This window comes from Lynx rufus, unplaced genomic scaffold, assembly GCF_022079265.1.
Source record: "Lynx rufus isolate CCGP_SWC_20201006 ecotype Redwood Valley unplaced genomic scaffold, mLynRuf1.p SCAF_1, whole genome shotgun sequence".
In the NCBI taxonomy this organism is placed as follows: Eukaryota; Metazoa; Chordata; class Mammalia; order Carnivora; family Felidae; genus Lynx; species Lynx rufus.
Window position 1 is genome coordinate 210629462 of NW_025814823.1, and position 13894 is coordinate 210643355.

The window sequence follows — 13894 nt, forward strand, 5'->3', positions numbered from 1 at the left end:
GCTCACGTGCAGAAGAATTGAGGTGTCTTGCCAATAGCTCACACAATTTGCCAGCCCTGTGAGTGAGCCACACTGAAAATGAATCCTTCAGGCCAAGTCAGACCTGATTCAGATGCTCACAGCCCTAGCTGATATCTGACTATAACCTCATGAGAGATTGTTCTCTCTAGGATGTTTTAGACCTCCAGTTGACCCTAGCTGGTATTGTTCTATCAAATGACTGTTGATACCTTTTATATACTTAGCACTATGTAAAGTGTTGCAGGGAGTATAGAAATTAAAGGCAAGGCCTAAGTGTCTTAATTTCAGTGTTGATCCACTCAGATAAAGAAATTGACTAGTCACGACTTTGTAAAAAGGTTTTTCTCTGCTCTTCACACTTAATGTAGTTATTATGAAGAGTTTGTTTTGCAAAGCCTACTCTCAATATTTCCTTCAAGATCAACGCATCATGTAATGATGATTGAGCTTTCTGGACACCTTTTCTCATGTTAGGTGCCATATTATCTCATCTTTCTATAGCAACTATAGGCAATCTTAACACTTTGTAATTTGCAATTTTTTTAAAAAAAATTGTCTTCTGCATCAAGCTCTTTTTTTTTTTTTAATGTTTATTTTTGAGAGAAAGAGTGGGAGAGGGACAAAGAGAGAGGGAGACATAGAATCTAAAGTAGTCTCTAGGCTCCGAGCTGTCAGCACAGAGTCTGACATAGGACTCGAACTCATGAACTACAAGATCATGACCTGAGCCAAAGTCAGACACTCAACCAACTGAGCCACCCAGGCGCCCCATACATCAAGCTTTTAACGCCTTGAAAAGGAGTTAATTCTTCTATATTTTTTTAATAAATGAAGGATTGCATTGGATTAAGCTTTATGATTTCTCTTTATGACTTGGAATAGCTTAAATGACATTTAAAAGATTTATGGTTCACTTTTGAACCATAAATAGTTTGATTCCTCAGAATAACCTTTTGAGATTGGTGGTTCTATCACCCTTTTAGAGATGAGGAAGCTGATGCTAAAATGACTTGCCTAAAGTTAATAGATAAATATTATAAAAGTAGGATGCAAATGTCACTATACCATCAGATAATTTTATAGGGAAATGAAATCAGTGGCACATTTGCTGTTATTTTTTAGTTTCACTGTAATGTGGAAACTTAAGTAGTTTTGTGTATCATGGCATTAAAACTGTATGTAAAATCACTTTGGTCTTTCTGTTTGGTCTTTCTGTCTTATTGAAAATACAGAAAACTTTGTAGCAAAAAAATGAAGTATAGAATAAAAATTTACAAAATTTTATGTCTGATTTTTATAGCTTAGTGATACCTTTTGAATTAAATTTTTTTTTCCTCTTTCTTCCCTTTACACCACTCCAAATCTCTTAAAATAAAGGTCTGAGGGTCATTTATGTCTTCCTGTTCGATATACACATTCCTTTCCAGAAGCCTTACAGAAGTTCTATCGTGGTGAGTTCAGGTAGGAATTTCTTACCGTTGTTTTACAAATAATCTTAATAAATATGTGCTATTAAAAATGCTATTGAACAGTACAAGTTAGATAATATTTGGCTTAGTCCGTAGTTACAACAGTAGCCATAAAAAGTAATAAACTAGCTGAGTCACAAACATTTCTACCTTACTTTCTTCTAGTCCAGGTGGAACTGTCCAGAAACCCTGACAAGTGCCCTTGGCCTGTAACATAATTGCACGTTGAGGGGTTTTCTCCATCAGTGAGATAGAGGCCACATTTCTACTTTTTAAACCTCGTTCTGTGTTCTTAGCAGTTTGGTAGAAAGATAGTTAAAACCGTTGGCTAAAATTAAGTGTTCAAATTCTGAGATTTTATATTTTTTATCCTCATTTCCCATCCGGAATGGCTGAGGGTTGGATTTACTCCACTATGCTGAAGGTTCCTGATGTCTTTATTTTACATATTAAGTGTATCTTAAGCAGGGGGATGTTTATTCATATTTTTTTTCACTTACTGTGTTCGGAGGCCAGGCTGTCCTGAAAAAAGAAGGATGGGGGGAGGAGCTGAGATGGGGTTGGTGATGATAGTAGAGTGAGCCAAGTTGGACTACTTTTTTATTTCCTGATTTAGACTAGATTTTTATTGTTGGAGAAAGCTTTTTCTCTGGTTTTTGTGAAATTGTATTAAGTCTTCTTGACTTGTGGAATCATTAATAATGATTCCAGTTTCTATTGATTTCAGAAGTTTGGCACCTCTACAGATGACCAGTTTATAGCTACCAAATGGGAGTATATTTTTATATGCTGATCTAGCAGAATCTGTCCCACTAACTTTTTGACACATCAGTTTTTGGTTTTGAAATTAATTTTACCTGATTTTTTTTCCTTTTATCAAAAATGTTTAAGTTTTAGGTATAATCTTAAATGTTACAATATTTGTCATTGATTTCTTTTTTATTATTAAAAAAAATCATCATTACAGAATTTTAGGGGAGGGAATTTTGTCTAATCTGACCACCAGAACACAGTATTATTTTAATTTCAGAGTGCTTTCTTTTCTTCATGTTATGTTTTTGTATGAGCAAAATGCAACTATATCTAACTCAGTATCTTAGATTTAATGGATATATGATAAAGAATTAGGCTTTAATTCAGTTATGTGTGAGATTCTATATAAATACATTAGATATTTCTGTTATAATTGAGAGACCTAATCTCTAAATTTGTCTTTGAGTAGGAACCTGTGGGTTTTGGATGTTTCTGGTATAATTTGTTCATGGGATAACTAGTTTTTTAATATTTTTATTTTTTTAATTTGGTGAAATTATATCTAATTCTAAAAATACTTTATTCTATCTTAAATTAATTTGATTTGCCTTCACTCTTCTAAGGTGGTTATGGAGGCAACGAATCAGATTGTACCTTGAAGGGACTGGCATAAACCCTGTTCCCGTGGACCTTCACGAACAGCAGCTGAGTTTGAATCAACATAGCAGAGCCTTCAACATTGAAAGAGTTCATGATGAAAGTAGGTGGATTGGGAATTAGATGTGTTTGGAGCAATATTTAACTTAGAGTTCCTTTGATTTCTAATTTCTAGAAGTAATAATTTATAATTATTTGAGGATTTTAGTGCCACTGACCATACTTAAGAAAACACAGTGAACTACTTCAGGTGTAAAATTTAATGACTAGATACTGAAATAAGAAGTAAGCATATTTCCAGAAGAAATGTTATCTAGTTACCATTCATCAACAGATGAAAACCTGTTGATTATGGAAGGATTATAAATGTCTAAGAGAATAGTTGATATTTAAGGACAGATTCTTGGCCTTAATCTTTGAAATGTCAAAAAGGAAAAAGAAAGCAGTAGAAATAAAACGAGCTAGTATGTAGATTTCATCATAATTATACACTTGTATAGTTGTATTTAAATGTATTCACCACAGTTATGCTCATTGATTTAAAACCTTTTTGTTGAGAAATTTTGCATCTTAGCCTTAAGATTTGTGTTTCAATCTCTGTAAACTGCTAAGAGAATATTAGCATAAGGTGATACGCAGTTTTTTGTTATGAGTGTTCAGGTGAATTCTCAGTTGTGAGTTAATTTGTGGGTTATAATTTAACCATATTTTCCCACTTTTTCCAGTAACTATAAGATTTTTATGATACAAGAAGATCCCAAGAGATATAGTAGATATCTACGGACTCCAGGAAAAGATATTTTTTTGTCCTGTGTTTCATTTCTTGGCTAAACTTACCAGGAAAAGCTACCTTTAAATATCTGTTTTGTCTCAGTCTTGTCGTGGTACCTGATGTTTATTTATGGTCATTGTTCTCAGAGTTTTTCATGGTGATTTAAAGCTTTTTATTTTTCAGTTTATTTATTTATTTTGAGAGAGGGAGACAGAGTGCGAGCAGGAGAGGGGCAAAGAGAGGGAGACTCCCAAGCAGGCTTCCAGCATCAGCACACAGAGCCCAGCACAGGGCTTGAACTCACAAAACCATGAGGTTGTGACCTGAGCCAAAATCAAGAGTGGGATGTGTAACCAATTGAGCCCCCAAGGCACCCCCATGGTGATTTATAGGTTTATATAGGTTAGGATATTCTTAAACTATGTGTTCATGTCATGTTTTAAAGATGCTCCCCTCACCCAATCATATGCATATGGATTCCTATTACTGTTTTTCAAAGACTGCAGTAAGACTTAAATTTTTAACTAAAAGTTTTACTTTATCCCTCACCAAAAGAAGTTATTGCTACCACCAGAGATGTTTAAGATTTGGCTCTGAAATTCACCAGCTACATTATAGGAAAGCTATAGATTGATATTCAGAGATTCATTGCTCAGATTCCTGTCTCAGATTTACCATTTAGTTTGTAAAACTAAATATATATAGAAACAAAATCACATAGTTATTAACTAAGTAACATCCAGGATGTTCACATCTGATTAATGTTTTTCTAGAAAAAGAAGAGAAAATGTTCAAAATAAAAAAAACACAAGAGAATTTCTCAAAATGTAGGCACCATTCTTTGAATTGAAAGGACTCACAAGTAATGGTAACAGATTTCAAACCAAGGTATGTCAGAATATTAGGGATGAAACAAAGCTCCTGAAAGCTTCCAGAGAGGAAGTGGTGGTGGTGATTGTGGCTGAAGTAGGTTATTTTATATATAAAGAATCTGGAATCAGAATAGTTTCAGAATTCTCAATAGTAACACTGGAAATTACTATGCTTATTGTAATAATTATTTTTGTTAGAAGCAATTATATGATATTTAACAGTGTCTAGGCACTATTTTAGAGGGCTTTTTTTGTGAGTTTTGTTATTTTTATAGCTTTATGAGAAAAAATTTAGGAAGATTTCAAATTGTATCTCATTTTTTTCTATTTAAATTCTTAGCAAGTTGGTAGGGAACATTTCTTAGGTGGGTGCCATTAGGAATTTTGAAATATTGGAGTAGATTTGAGAGTATAAATATGCTACCATGTTTTATCCTGGATTTAGCTTTCTAATAATATATTTATATTTATGTGTTTTAATTTTTTTTTTAATTTAAATTCAAATTAGTTAACATCAGTATAGTCTTGGCTTCAGAAGTAGAACTCAGTGATTCATCTCTTACATAGGATACCCAGTACTCATGCCAAAAAGTGCCCTCTTTAATGCCAATCACCCATTTAACCCGTCCCCCTACCCACCTCCCCTCCAGCAACCCTCAGTTTGTTCTGTGTATTTTAGAGTCTCTTATGGTTTGCCTCCCTCTCTGTTTATATCTTATTTTTCCTTCCCATCCCGTATGTTCATCTGTCGAGTTTCTCAAATGCCACATGAGTGAAATCATATACCTGTCTTTCTTTCACTGACTTATTTCGCTTAGCATAATACCCTCTAGTTCCATCCATGTTGTCTGTTGTAAATTAAAAAAAAATTTTTTTAGAGAGAGCATGAGTGGAGGAGAGGGGCAGAGGGAGAGCGAGAGTGAGAGAGCGAGAGAGAGAAAGAGAGAGAGAGACAGAATCCTAAGCAAGCTCCACACTCAGCACAGAGCTCTATGCCAGACTTGATTTCATGACCCTGGGTTCATGACCTGAACCAAAATCAAGAGTCAGATGCTCAACTGACTGAGCCACCCAGGCTCCCCTAGCTTTCTAATTTAGAACCAAAGATTACAGAGAAAAAAAAAAAATTCTAGTGTTGTGTGTGTTTGTTTAACTTTTCAGCTTAAGAAAAATCTATCCTTTATTGGATTGTATTTATGTACAAGTTGTTAAAGGATATGTTCAAGGGAAGGTAGGGTTGGTATATTATTATTTTTAAAAATTTTCATCACATAAATTAGCAACTTTATTTGCAAGTCGAGTTGTATTAATTTGGATAAGTGAATTGATTTGATAAATAATCCCAGATTCTCAGTGGCTTAACATATTGAAAGTTTATTTCTATTTCATGTCACTGTCACCTGGGTGTTGAAGAACTTCCAAACAGTGCCTCCTACCATCCTCTAAGGCCTCTGAGTTTTCTATTGGATCCTCTGGAGCTTGTGGAAAGAAGAAAGAGCATAGAGTATCTTAAGGCAGGTTTTAGGAGCCAGGCTTTATCACTACTTTTCCTCATATTTCATTGGCCGTTACTAGTCTCATGGGTGTACCCACTGCAAGTAAACCTGAAAACATAGTATAGCAGCATGGTGGTGAGAGAGAATTGTACATGTAGTGGTCCCTGTTACTAGTATAACAATTCTATATTTAAAAATACAAATTATAATTAATTTTGTAATCCATTGTTTTGGATAGAAAATTGTTAATTGTCCTTTACATGTCCTATTGAATTAAGTTATAAATGTACAGTTTCATTGGTTAGGTAGTGTTTGGTAGTAGTCAATTAGCATGAAAGAAAATATAGGCAGAATTAAGATGATTAATGAATGAGACCTGAAGCAATCTTAATTTTCTTGTTTGACAAAGGGTTCTAGGTGAAATTCAGCAAGTACACACAATAAAAGTGCAAAATGGAAAGGAAAATTTGGGTAGGGAGAAATGGGAATAGAGGCAGAAAGTCAAGACTATATAAAATACATGGTTACAGTTTGGTGAGAAATCAGATTTATTAGTAATATTTAGTGAGTACCTACTGTTAGTTTGGCATTTGCAGAAAATCTGTGGGGAGATGTAAAACAAATTCCATTAGGAATTACCTTACGTAGGGGTGCCTGGGTGGCTCAGTCAGTTAAACCTCTGACTTCGGCTCAGGTCATGATCTCACAGTCTGTGACTCTGAGCCCTGTGTCGGGCTCTGTGCTGACAGCTCAGAGCCTGGAAACTGCCTAGGATTCTGTGTCTCCCTCTCTCTCTGCCCCTCCCCCACTTGTACTCTGTCCCATTTTCTCTCTCTCTCTCTGTCTCTCTCTCTGTCTCTCTCCCTCCCTCCCTCCTTCCCTCCCTCCCTCAAAAATAAACAAACACTAAAAAGAAAAAGCAATTACCTTATGTAAAGAAAAATAATTTAAAGAATAAAATTTAGTTTTTTACATTTGTAAAACTTAAATTTTGACATGTGTGAGAATGATAGATCTAGTACCAAATTAAGACAATTTCAAAAGTTAGGTTTTATAATCTTTTAAAAAAATTTTTTTTTCAATGTTTATTTATTTTTGGGACAGAGAGAGACAGAGCATGAACGGGGGAGGGGCAGAGAGAGAGGGAGACACAGAATCGGAAACAGGCTCCAGGCTCTGAGCCATCAGCCCAGAGCCCGACGCGGGGCTCGAACTCACAGACCGCGAGATCGTGACCTGGCTGAAGTCGGACGCTTAACCGACTGCGCCACCCAGGCGCCCCAGGTTTTATAATCTTTAATGTGAATTTGATTAAACATATCAAATTTTTTGATATACCTTTTTGTGTCAAGTTTTTTCAGCTATATTATGAGATTGAGCTGATCACGTTAGCCCATTGTACAGTTTAATCAGATAACAAGTTTTCTTATGGTCTTTGGCATTGTATGACAACTTGTTATATTCAAAAGCATCATTGGGTCCCCCATAGACTGTTGAATCCAAAAGAAATGAGATACATGTAATTATTGTCTAATAAACATATAAACAGGAATATAATAGGGTAGCAAGTCAGGAGAATATTAGATCAGTGGTTGTGTTGGTGACAGTGGTAGAGATTTTATTAGTATATGAGGTGTTTAGTGTGCATTAGATATTTATTACTGCATAACGAATCACCCCCAAATTTAGCATCTTAAAACACAAATATTTATGATTTCAGAGATTGTGAAGGTCAAGAATCCAAGAACAGGTTAGATTGTTAGTTCTAGTTTAGAGTCTTTTGGGAGGAGGATCAAGCTGTCATCCAGGACAGCAGTATCTGAAGACATCTGGGACTGGAAGATGTGCTTCTCAGCTCCTCACATAACTGTTAGCGGGAGGCTTTAGTTCCTCACTATGTAGGCCTCTTTATTGGACTGCTCATGAAGTCTCTCCCCATCCCCCCAACCCCCCAGAAGCCAAGTGATCTGAGAAAAGAGGCTGAGGTGGAAGGAAGCCAGGGTGGCTTTTTAAACCAAATCTCCGAAGTGTTGTACCATCACTTGTACCCTATTTGGTCACATAGACCAAACCTAATATTGCTATCAGAGAGTTACACAAGAATGTGAATACCTGGAGGCAGGATTCACTGGGGACCCTGTTAGAGGCTAGTTACCACAGTCCAGGTAGACTTTCAAGCTTTGACTTAGGAGAAAGCATGGAGGAGACAGAGAAGGGAACTTGTTCCACAATGCTTGCCCAGCGAGAGTTGGGTGCAATGAATCTGCTTTTGGTGACATTGAGAAGATGAGGTTGGCATTTCCAGTTGGGAGACTGAAAAAAGATAAGTAAAAGAAACCATTTGAAGGTGACAATTGCAATTTTAATTGAGAAAGCAGTGGGAATCCTTTGGAGGATTTTGTGATGAAGTGAGGTTTAAATATCATCAAGGCAGATTACATAAACTGTGCATATAGCCTTATAGAATAAAAAAGAAAAAGAAGATGACATTTTTCAGAAGTCATGAAAGGAGATGTGGCAGTGTTCCTTCAGGACTACTATTGCTAGAAACACTCTAGAAGTTTTCTATTTAAAAAAAAAGAAATCTGATCTCTAATAATAACTGATTTGGTTTCCAGTATGAGCCATGGGTGTAATTTGCCACTTAACTTCAAAGTGGCTCTCCTCTGGAAGTACTTGATCATTTCTACCTCTGAAGCTTTTAGAGAGAAATTAAATGTGACAACAAAAATCTTTTTAAAATTTTTTTTTTCAACGTTTTTTATTTATTTTTGGGACAGAGAGAGACAGAGCATGAACGGGGGAGGGGCAGAGAGAGAGGGAGACACAGAATGAGAAACAGGCTCCAGGCTCCGAGCCATCAGCCCAGAGCCTGACGCGGGGCTCGAACTCACGGACCGCGAGATCGTGACCTGGCTGAAGTCGGACGCTTAACCGACTGCGCCACCCAGGTGCCCCTGTGACAACAAAAATCTTATGAGAAGAATAAATATGTATTTTCTCGGTCTTGAAAAATTGTTTCAAGAAGAATTAAGGCTTATTTTGGAGAGCTAGAGGCTTCATTGCAGCAATGTTAGGTGACTTTGAGGTTCATATTATGAACATTTTATTTATTTTTTAATATTTTTGTTTTTTATTTTTTTATAATTTTTTTCGCATTTATTTATTTTTGAGAGACAGAACAAGACAGAGCGTGAGTGGGGGAGGGGCCGAGAGGGGAGGGGGGGACACCGAATCTGAAGCAGGCCCCAGGCTGTCAGCACAGAGCCTGATGCGGGGCTCAAATCCACGGACCCTGTGATCATGACCTGAGCTGAAGTCAGATGCTTAACCGACTGAGCCACCCAGGCGCCCCAGTTTTTTCATGTTTTATTTATTTTTGAGAGAGCGAGCGAGTGAGCATGAGAGAGTCAAATGAGCATGAGTAAGCGGGGGAGGGGCAGAGAGAGACAGAATCTGAAGCAGACGCCACACTGTCAACACAGAGCTGACACGGGGCTTGAACCCATGAGTGGTGAGATCATGACCTGAGCTGAAGCTGGATGCTGAACTGACTGAGCCATCCAGGAGCCCCTATTATGAACACTCTAAATAAATATTTTATTTATATGTTAATAATGTTAAAGTATGGATTATAGTGAAAAGTGTGAATATTGTAATGTCTCATAAAATTGAAATCCTAACGTTTCTAAGATTTAAACAAGTTGTCTTGAAAAAATTTTTTTCATCACCTTCAGGACCTGAGGCTTCAGGACCCCAGCTTTTGCCAGTGAGGGCACTAAATGAAGTCTTCATTGGGGAGAGTCTATCATCCAGGTACTTTTAAACCTGTGATCTTGAGTTTGAATTTGGAATTTAATGTTTTAGTATTTTTTAGATATTTATTCAATTTCTATAACTTAAGAATTATGAATAATTAAGGTGGTAGAAGTAATAGAAGTGAATTATTAAATGAAATATTTCCCAAACCCTCTCACACATTTATAATACGTGTTAAGGGGAAAGAAGGTTCTATGACCAAAAAAGTTTGTGAAACCCTAGATTAAACAAAAAGTTATTTGGGTCCTGTTACTGCAGAGCCTTTAATCTATCATATAGGTGGCTTTATAAATGTTTAAAAGAACGATATACTAGGCATACATTTGCAGTTTTTACAAACTTTTATAGACAGTCCATATCACAACTTCCCTACTAATTATCTTAATAGTGTCCCTTAAGGTAGATTTGTTTGCTTATTTTTATCCAGGATCTAGTTAAGGATTATGCATTGCATTGGCCATCATGGCCCTTTAGAATTAAGAACAGTTCCTCAGTCCCACCACTGTTTTCTCATTCATGATATTAATATTTTGGAATAGTTTAACCCAGTTGGTTTGTAGAATATCCCTTGTTTTAGATTTGTATGATTTTTTTCCTATGCATGATGAGATTCATGCTAAACATGTTGGGCAGGAATACTACTTGGTGCTAATTGTATCCCTTATGCAACATCGTATGTCAAGTATATTGACAGTTTAAGATTTGTAACCATTATTAGCAAATATTAAGGTTAATAAAGTTCCTCATTAGTATAAAAATAATAGTATTTTATTACTGATGAAATCTGTTTTGTGGGTGTTGAGTATAACTTAGGCTTATATTGTCAGAATTTTGTTTCAAAACATTTTGTGTGACATTAGTTACCAGTTGTAAAATGACTGCCATAATGTAACGTTAATTTAATTCTTCATTGTCATTTAGAACTTGCCTTTGCATTTTTCTAGATGTAAATGAATTAGGAGTGGAAAATTAGAGATGAATCTGTCCCACTTTGCTGCTACCAGAACCATGTGACCCTTTGAAGATCATGTAGTTGATTCCCTAGTTTACTGAGAGTTCCATGTATTCTGGAATTCTGTTCGTTGTCCTGTCTTTTCATAAGAAGTTTAATTATGATGAGAAATGTTTGTCTTAATTAAAGAAGATATCTCTGTTTTAGCCAATCATTAACTCAGGTAGTACTGAAAAGAACAAAGCTTGATTCAGCAGCATGCTTTGGCCAATCTTTTTCAGTTATAATTATTTTGATTAATTTTAAGTTTATTCAGTAAAAATATATTGTGTACCTGCTATGTGTGACATGCGAGTCACTAGGAATCTTATTTTTTTTGGAGCGTGGTAAAATGTATAATTTTTTAAAGTATTAAAAGTAAAAGTTATTCTTCAAAGGAATCCTAAATATACATTCTTTACAGAACGTAAAGTGTAAATATATTTATTTTAACATAGTAATAAGACTTACACTATACATAAGATTTTTTCTCTTGCTATATACCAAGTTTGAAGCAATATGGAAATGAATAATGGATACTTTTATGTGATAAAGAAGGCAGAAAATGTATCTCTAATTAGTGATATAATTTAGTCATGATTACTAAAAACAGAAGGCAGAAAGCAACAACTTTAAATGAAATTGAAGAAATTTCTACATTAAATAGATGACAAATGAAACCTTGCCATTTGTGACAGCATGGATGGACCTAGAGGGTTTTATGCTAAGTGAAATAAGTCAGTTAGAGAAAGGCAATTACCATGTGATTTCACTCATAATGTGGATTTTAAGAAAAACAAATGAACAAATAGAAAAAAAAGAAACAGACTCTTAAATACAGAGAACAAACTGGTGGTTGCCAGAGGGGAGGGGTGGTGGGTGAAAGAGATAGAAGGGTTTAAGAGAGCACTTGTCTTGATGAGCTCTGAGAGATGTATACAATTGTTGAATCATACTGTACATCTGAAACTAATAGAACACTGTTAATTATACTTGAATAAAAAAATAATAGGTGACAAAGGTAAAAATGTTTTGTAAGTTTATGTTTATCCTAGAGAAGCCATTTAATGGCTTATGATATTCGGTTTGTATATTTTAAAAGTTGTAACTTCTGAGAGCTTCTAGTGTTGCTTTATAATTTGTACTTACTAAAAATTAAATAACTTATAAAAGGAGGAAAACTGGGATCAGTTGACAGACTTTTGGGAATTCAGTGAAGTCCCATTAGATTTTAGATTGAATGTTGTTTTCTGTGGCAGCAGTGATTTGGTTGGTTTATCTCCTAAATAATGTCTGATGCTGCTTCTTTTTGTGTTCTTTGAGCCTCACCTTATATCCTTACTAAGATAAGGAGAGCAGTGGGTTCGCTTCTGATGCTATTGAAAAAGTTCTCACTATTGGAGGTATTAGAACTTACTTTTAAAGAATCTATGACATAGACCCTCAGCTGGAGAGGAAATGAACACTTACTGGATGCCTGCTGTGTGTCAGGCACTGTGTGTATTACCGCATTAAACTCTCATAGCAACCCTGTGAGAAAGGGTAGTTGTAATTATCAGTGAAAAAACTGAGATTTGAAGAGTTCAAATGACTTGTCCTTGGTCATATAATTAATTAGTTAGCATTAGAACTGTCATATAAAACCCAGTATTTCTGATTCCAGGTCCTGTACTGAGGCTTCACTATGCCCTGAAAACTTAAGTGCTTTGCTTGGAAAATATGAAGTGCAGCAATATTATTCCTGCCTCATTTATAATGTTCTTACATTTAAGAACATTTTAAAAGCCCAATTTTTTTTTTCTTTTCTCCTATTTGTTCTAACCTAGAATGTCTTATTCTTGGGCTGTAGCAGTGGAGAATTTAAGAAGAAGTATACCCACTCTAAAGGGACTGTGAGTTTTATTGCTGCCTTAAAAAAATAATTTCCCTGAAAAAAAATTTCTGAGTTGACTAATCTTGATAAACCTGCATGTGAGAATGACACTAAATTTGCTCATTGTTTTGGACTCAACACCTCTTACCTGACTATACTTTTCTTCCTCTCCAGCTCTGCTTCTCTCCTGTCCCCACTTAACTCTAATCAATCTTTTGTTTCAGTGTGATTCTGGCATAATAGCAGCCATTCCTGTAGAGTTGACTGGCTTGTCTGAATGTAATAGGCTCCTAATATGCCTAAAATTCCCAACATTCTAGGAAAACATAACAAAGCTATGAAATAGATTAAATGTGAATATTAGGCCTATCTTTTATGAAGAATGGTGACTTCAGAGAAAAAATGAAAAGGAGTTGTGCCATGTAACACCTTTAAAGATTGAATTTGGCAGGAGAAATTGAAAGGGTTAAAATAAGAGATAATATTATCCAGTGAATGTTAGTGTTTGCAAGCCTAATAATTGTCATTATTGGAAAAGCTATATTAAGAGTTTAACTTTTTTATCTGCTGGACAAAAATAACCCAGTGTTGATCAATGACACCATTTTTTTAAGACACAGTTTACAAAATGAGCTTTTACATGTTTCAAAAGTTTTTTTGAATAATTGCAAATTTGTATGTTTGTACAGTTAAGGAATAGTGCCATTTTTTCTGGTGTCAGAAAACCCATTTGATTCAATACTTATGAAATACTGTAAGAAAAGAAATCTCTAAAGAAATTATAGTTTTAGTTTTATTCCTAGTTTTGCCCACTGATGCAGTACTGACTGAGAATTTTCTTTAGAACTTTATCTCTCTTAGCCTACTATCAATTCAAAAGGCACATTAACATGTAACTTAAAAAACACAAGTTGACCAGGAACTGTTGGTAACTTGAAGGATTAGATACAGATTGGGATATATCAAGAACTATCTACCAAGAATGAAAGTCACTTAAGAATGGTATTTTCTTTTTGAATTCTGAAATAAGGATCTGTATTTGTTAGAGTCCATAAAAACAGTAGAAGCAATCATAGGTAAAAATTTATAAGGAGCCCTTGTTTGAAATGTTAAAATACTGATATAAAGGAGCATATGGATAGGAGAGGGATGCAGTTTTGCAGATTTTTTT

At 35.2% G+C, this 13894-nt stretch overlaps 1 protein-coding gene across 5 annotated transcripts in view; it reads left to right on the forward strand.

Annotated features, from left to right (window-relative positions):
- The window catches only part of NADK2 (NAD kinase 2, mitochondrial), a 49669-nt gene that overhangs the window by 18567 nt on the left and 17208 nt on the right, over positions 1-13894 (forward strand). For all 5 annotated transcript variants that reach the window (XM_047093495.1, XM_047093514.1, XM_047093504.1 and 2 more), the window contains 3 exons: positions 1399-1482; positions 2867-3003; positions 9778-9856. In XM_047093495.1, the coding sequence (XP_046949451.1) occupies positions 1399-1482; positions 2867-3003; positions 9778-9856 (300 nt within the window). The remainder of the gene's footprint in view (positions 1-1398; positions 1483-2866; positions 3004-9777; positions 9857-13894) is intronic.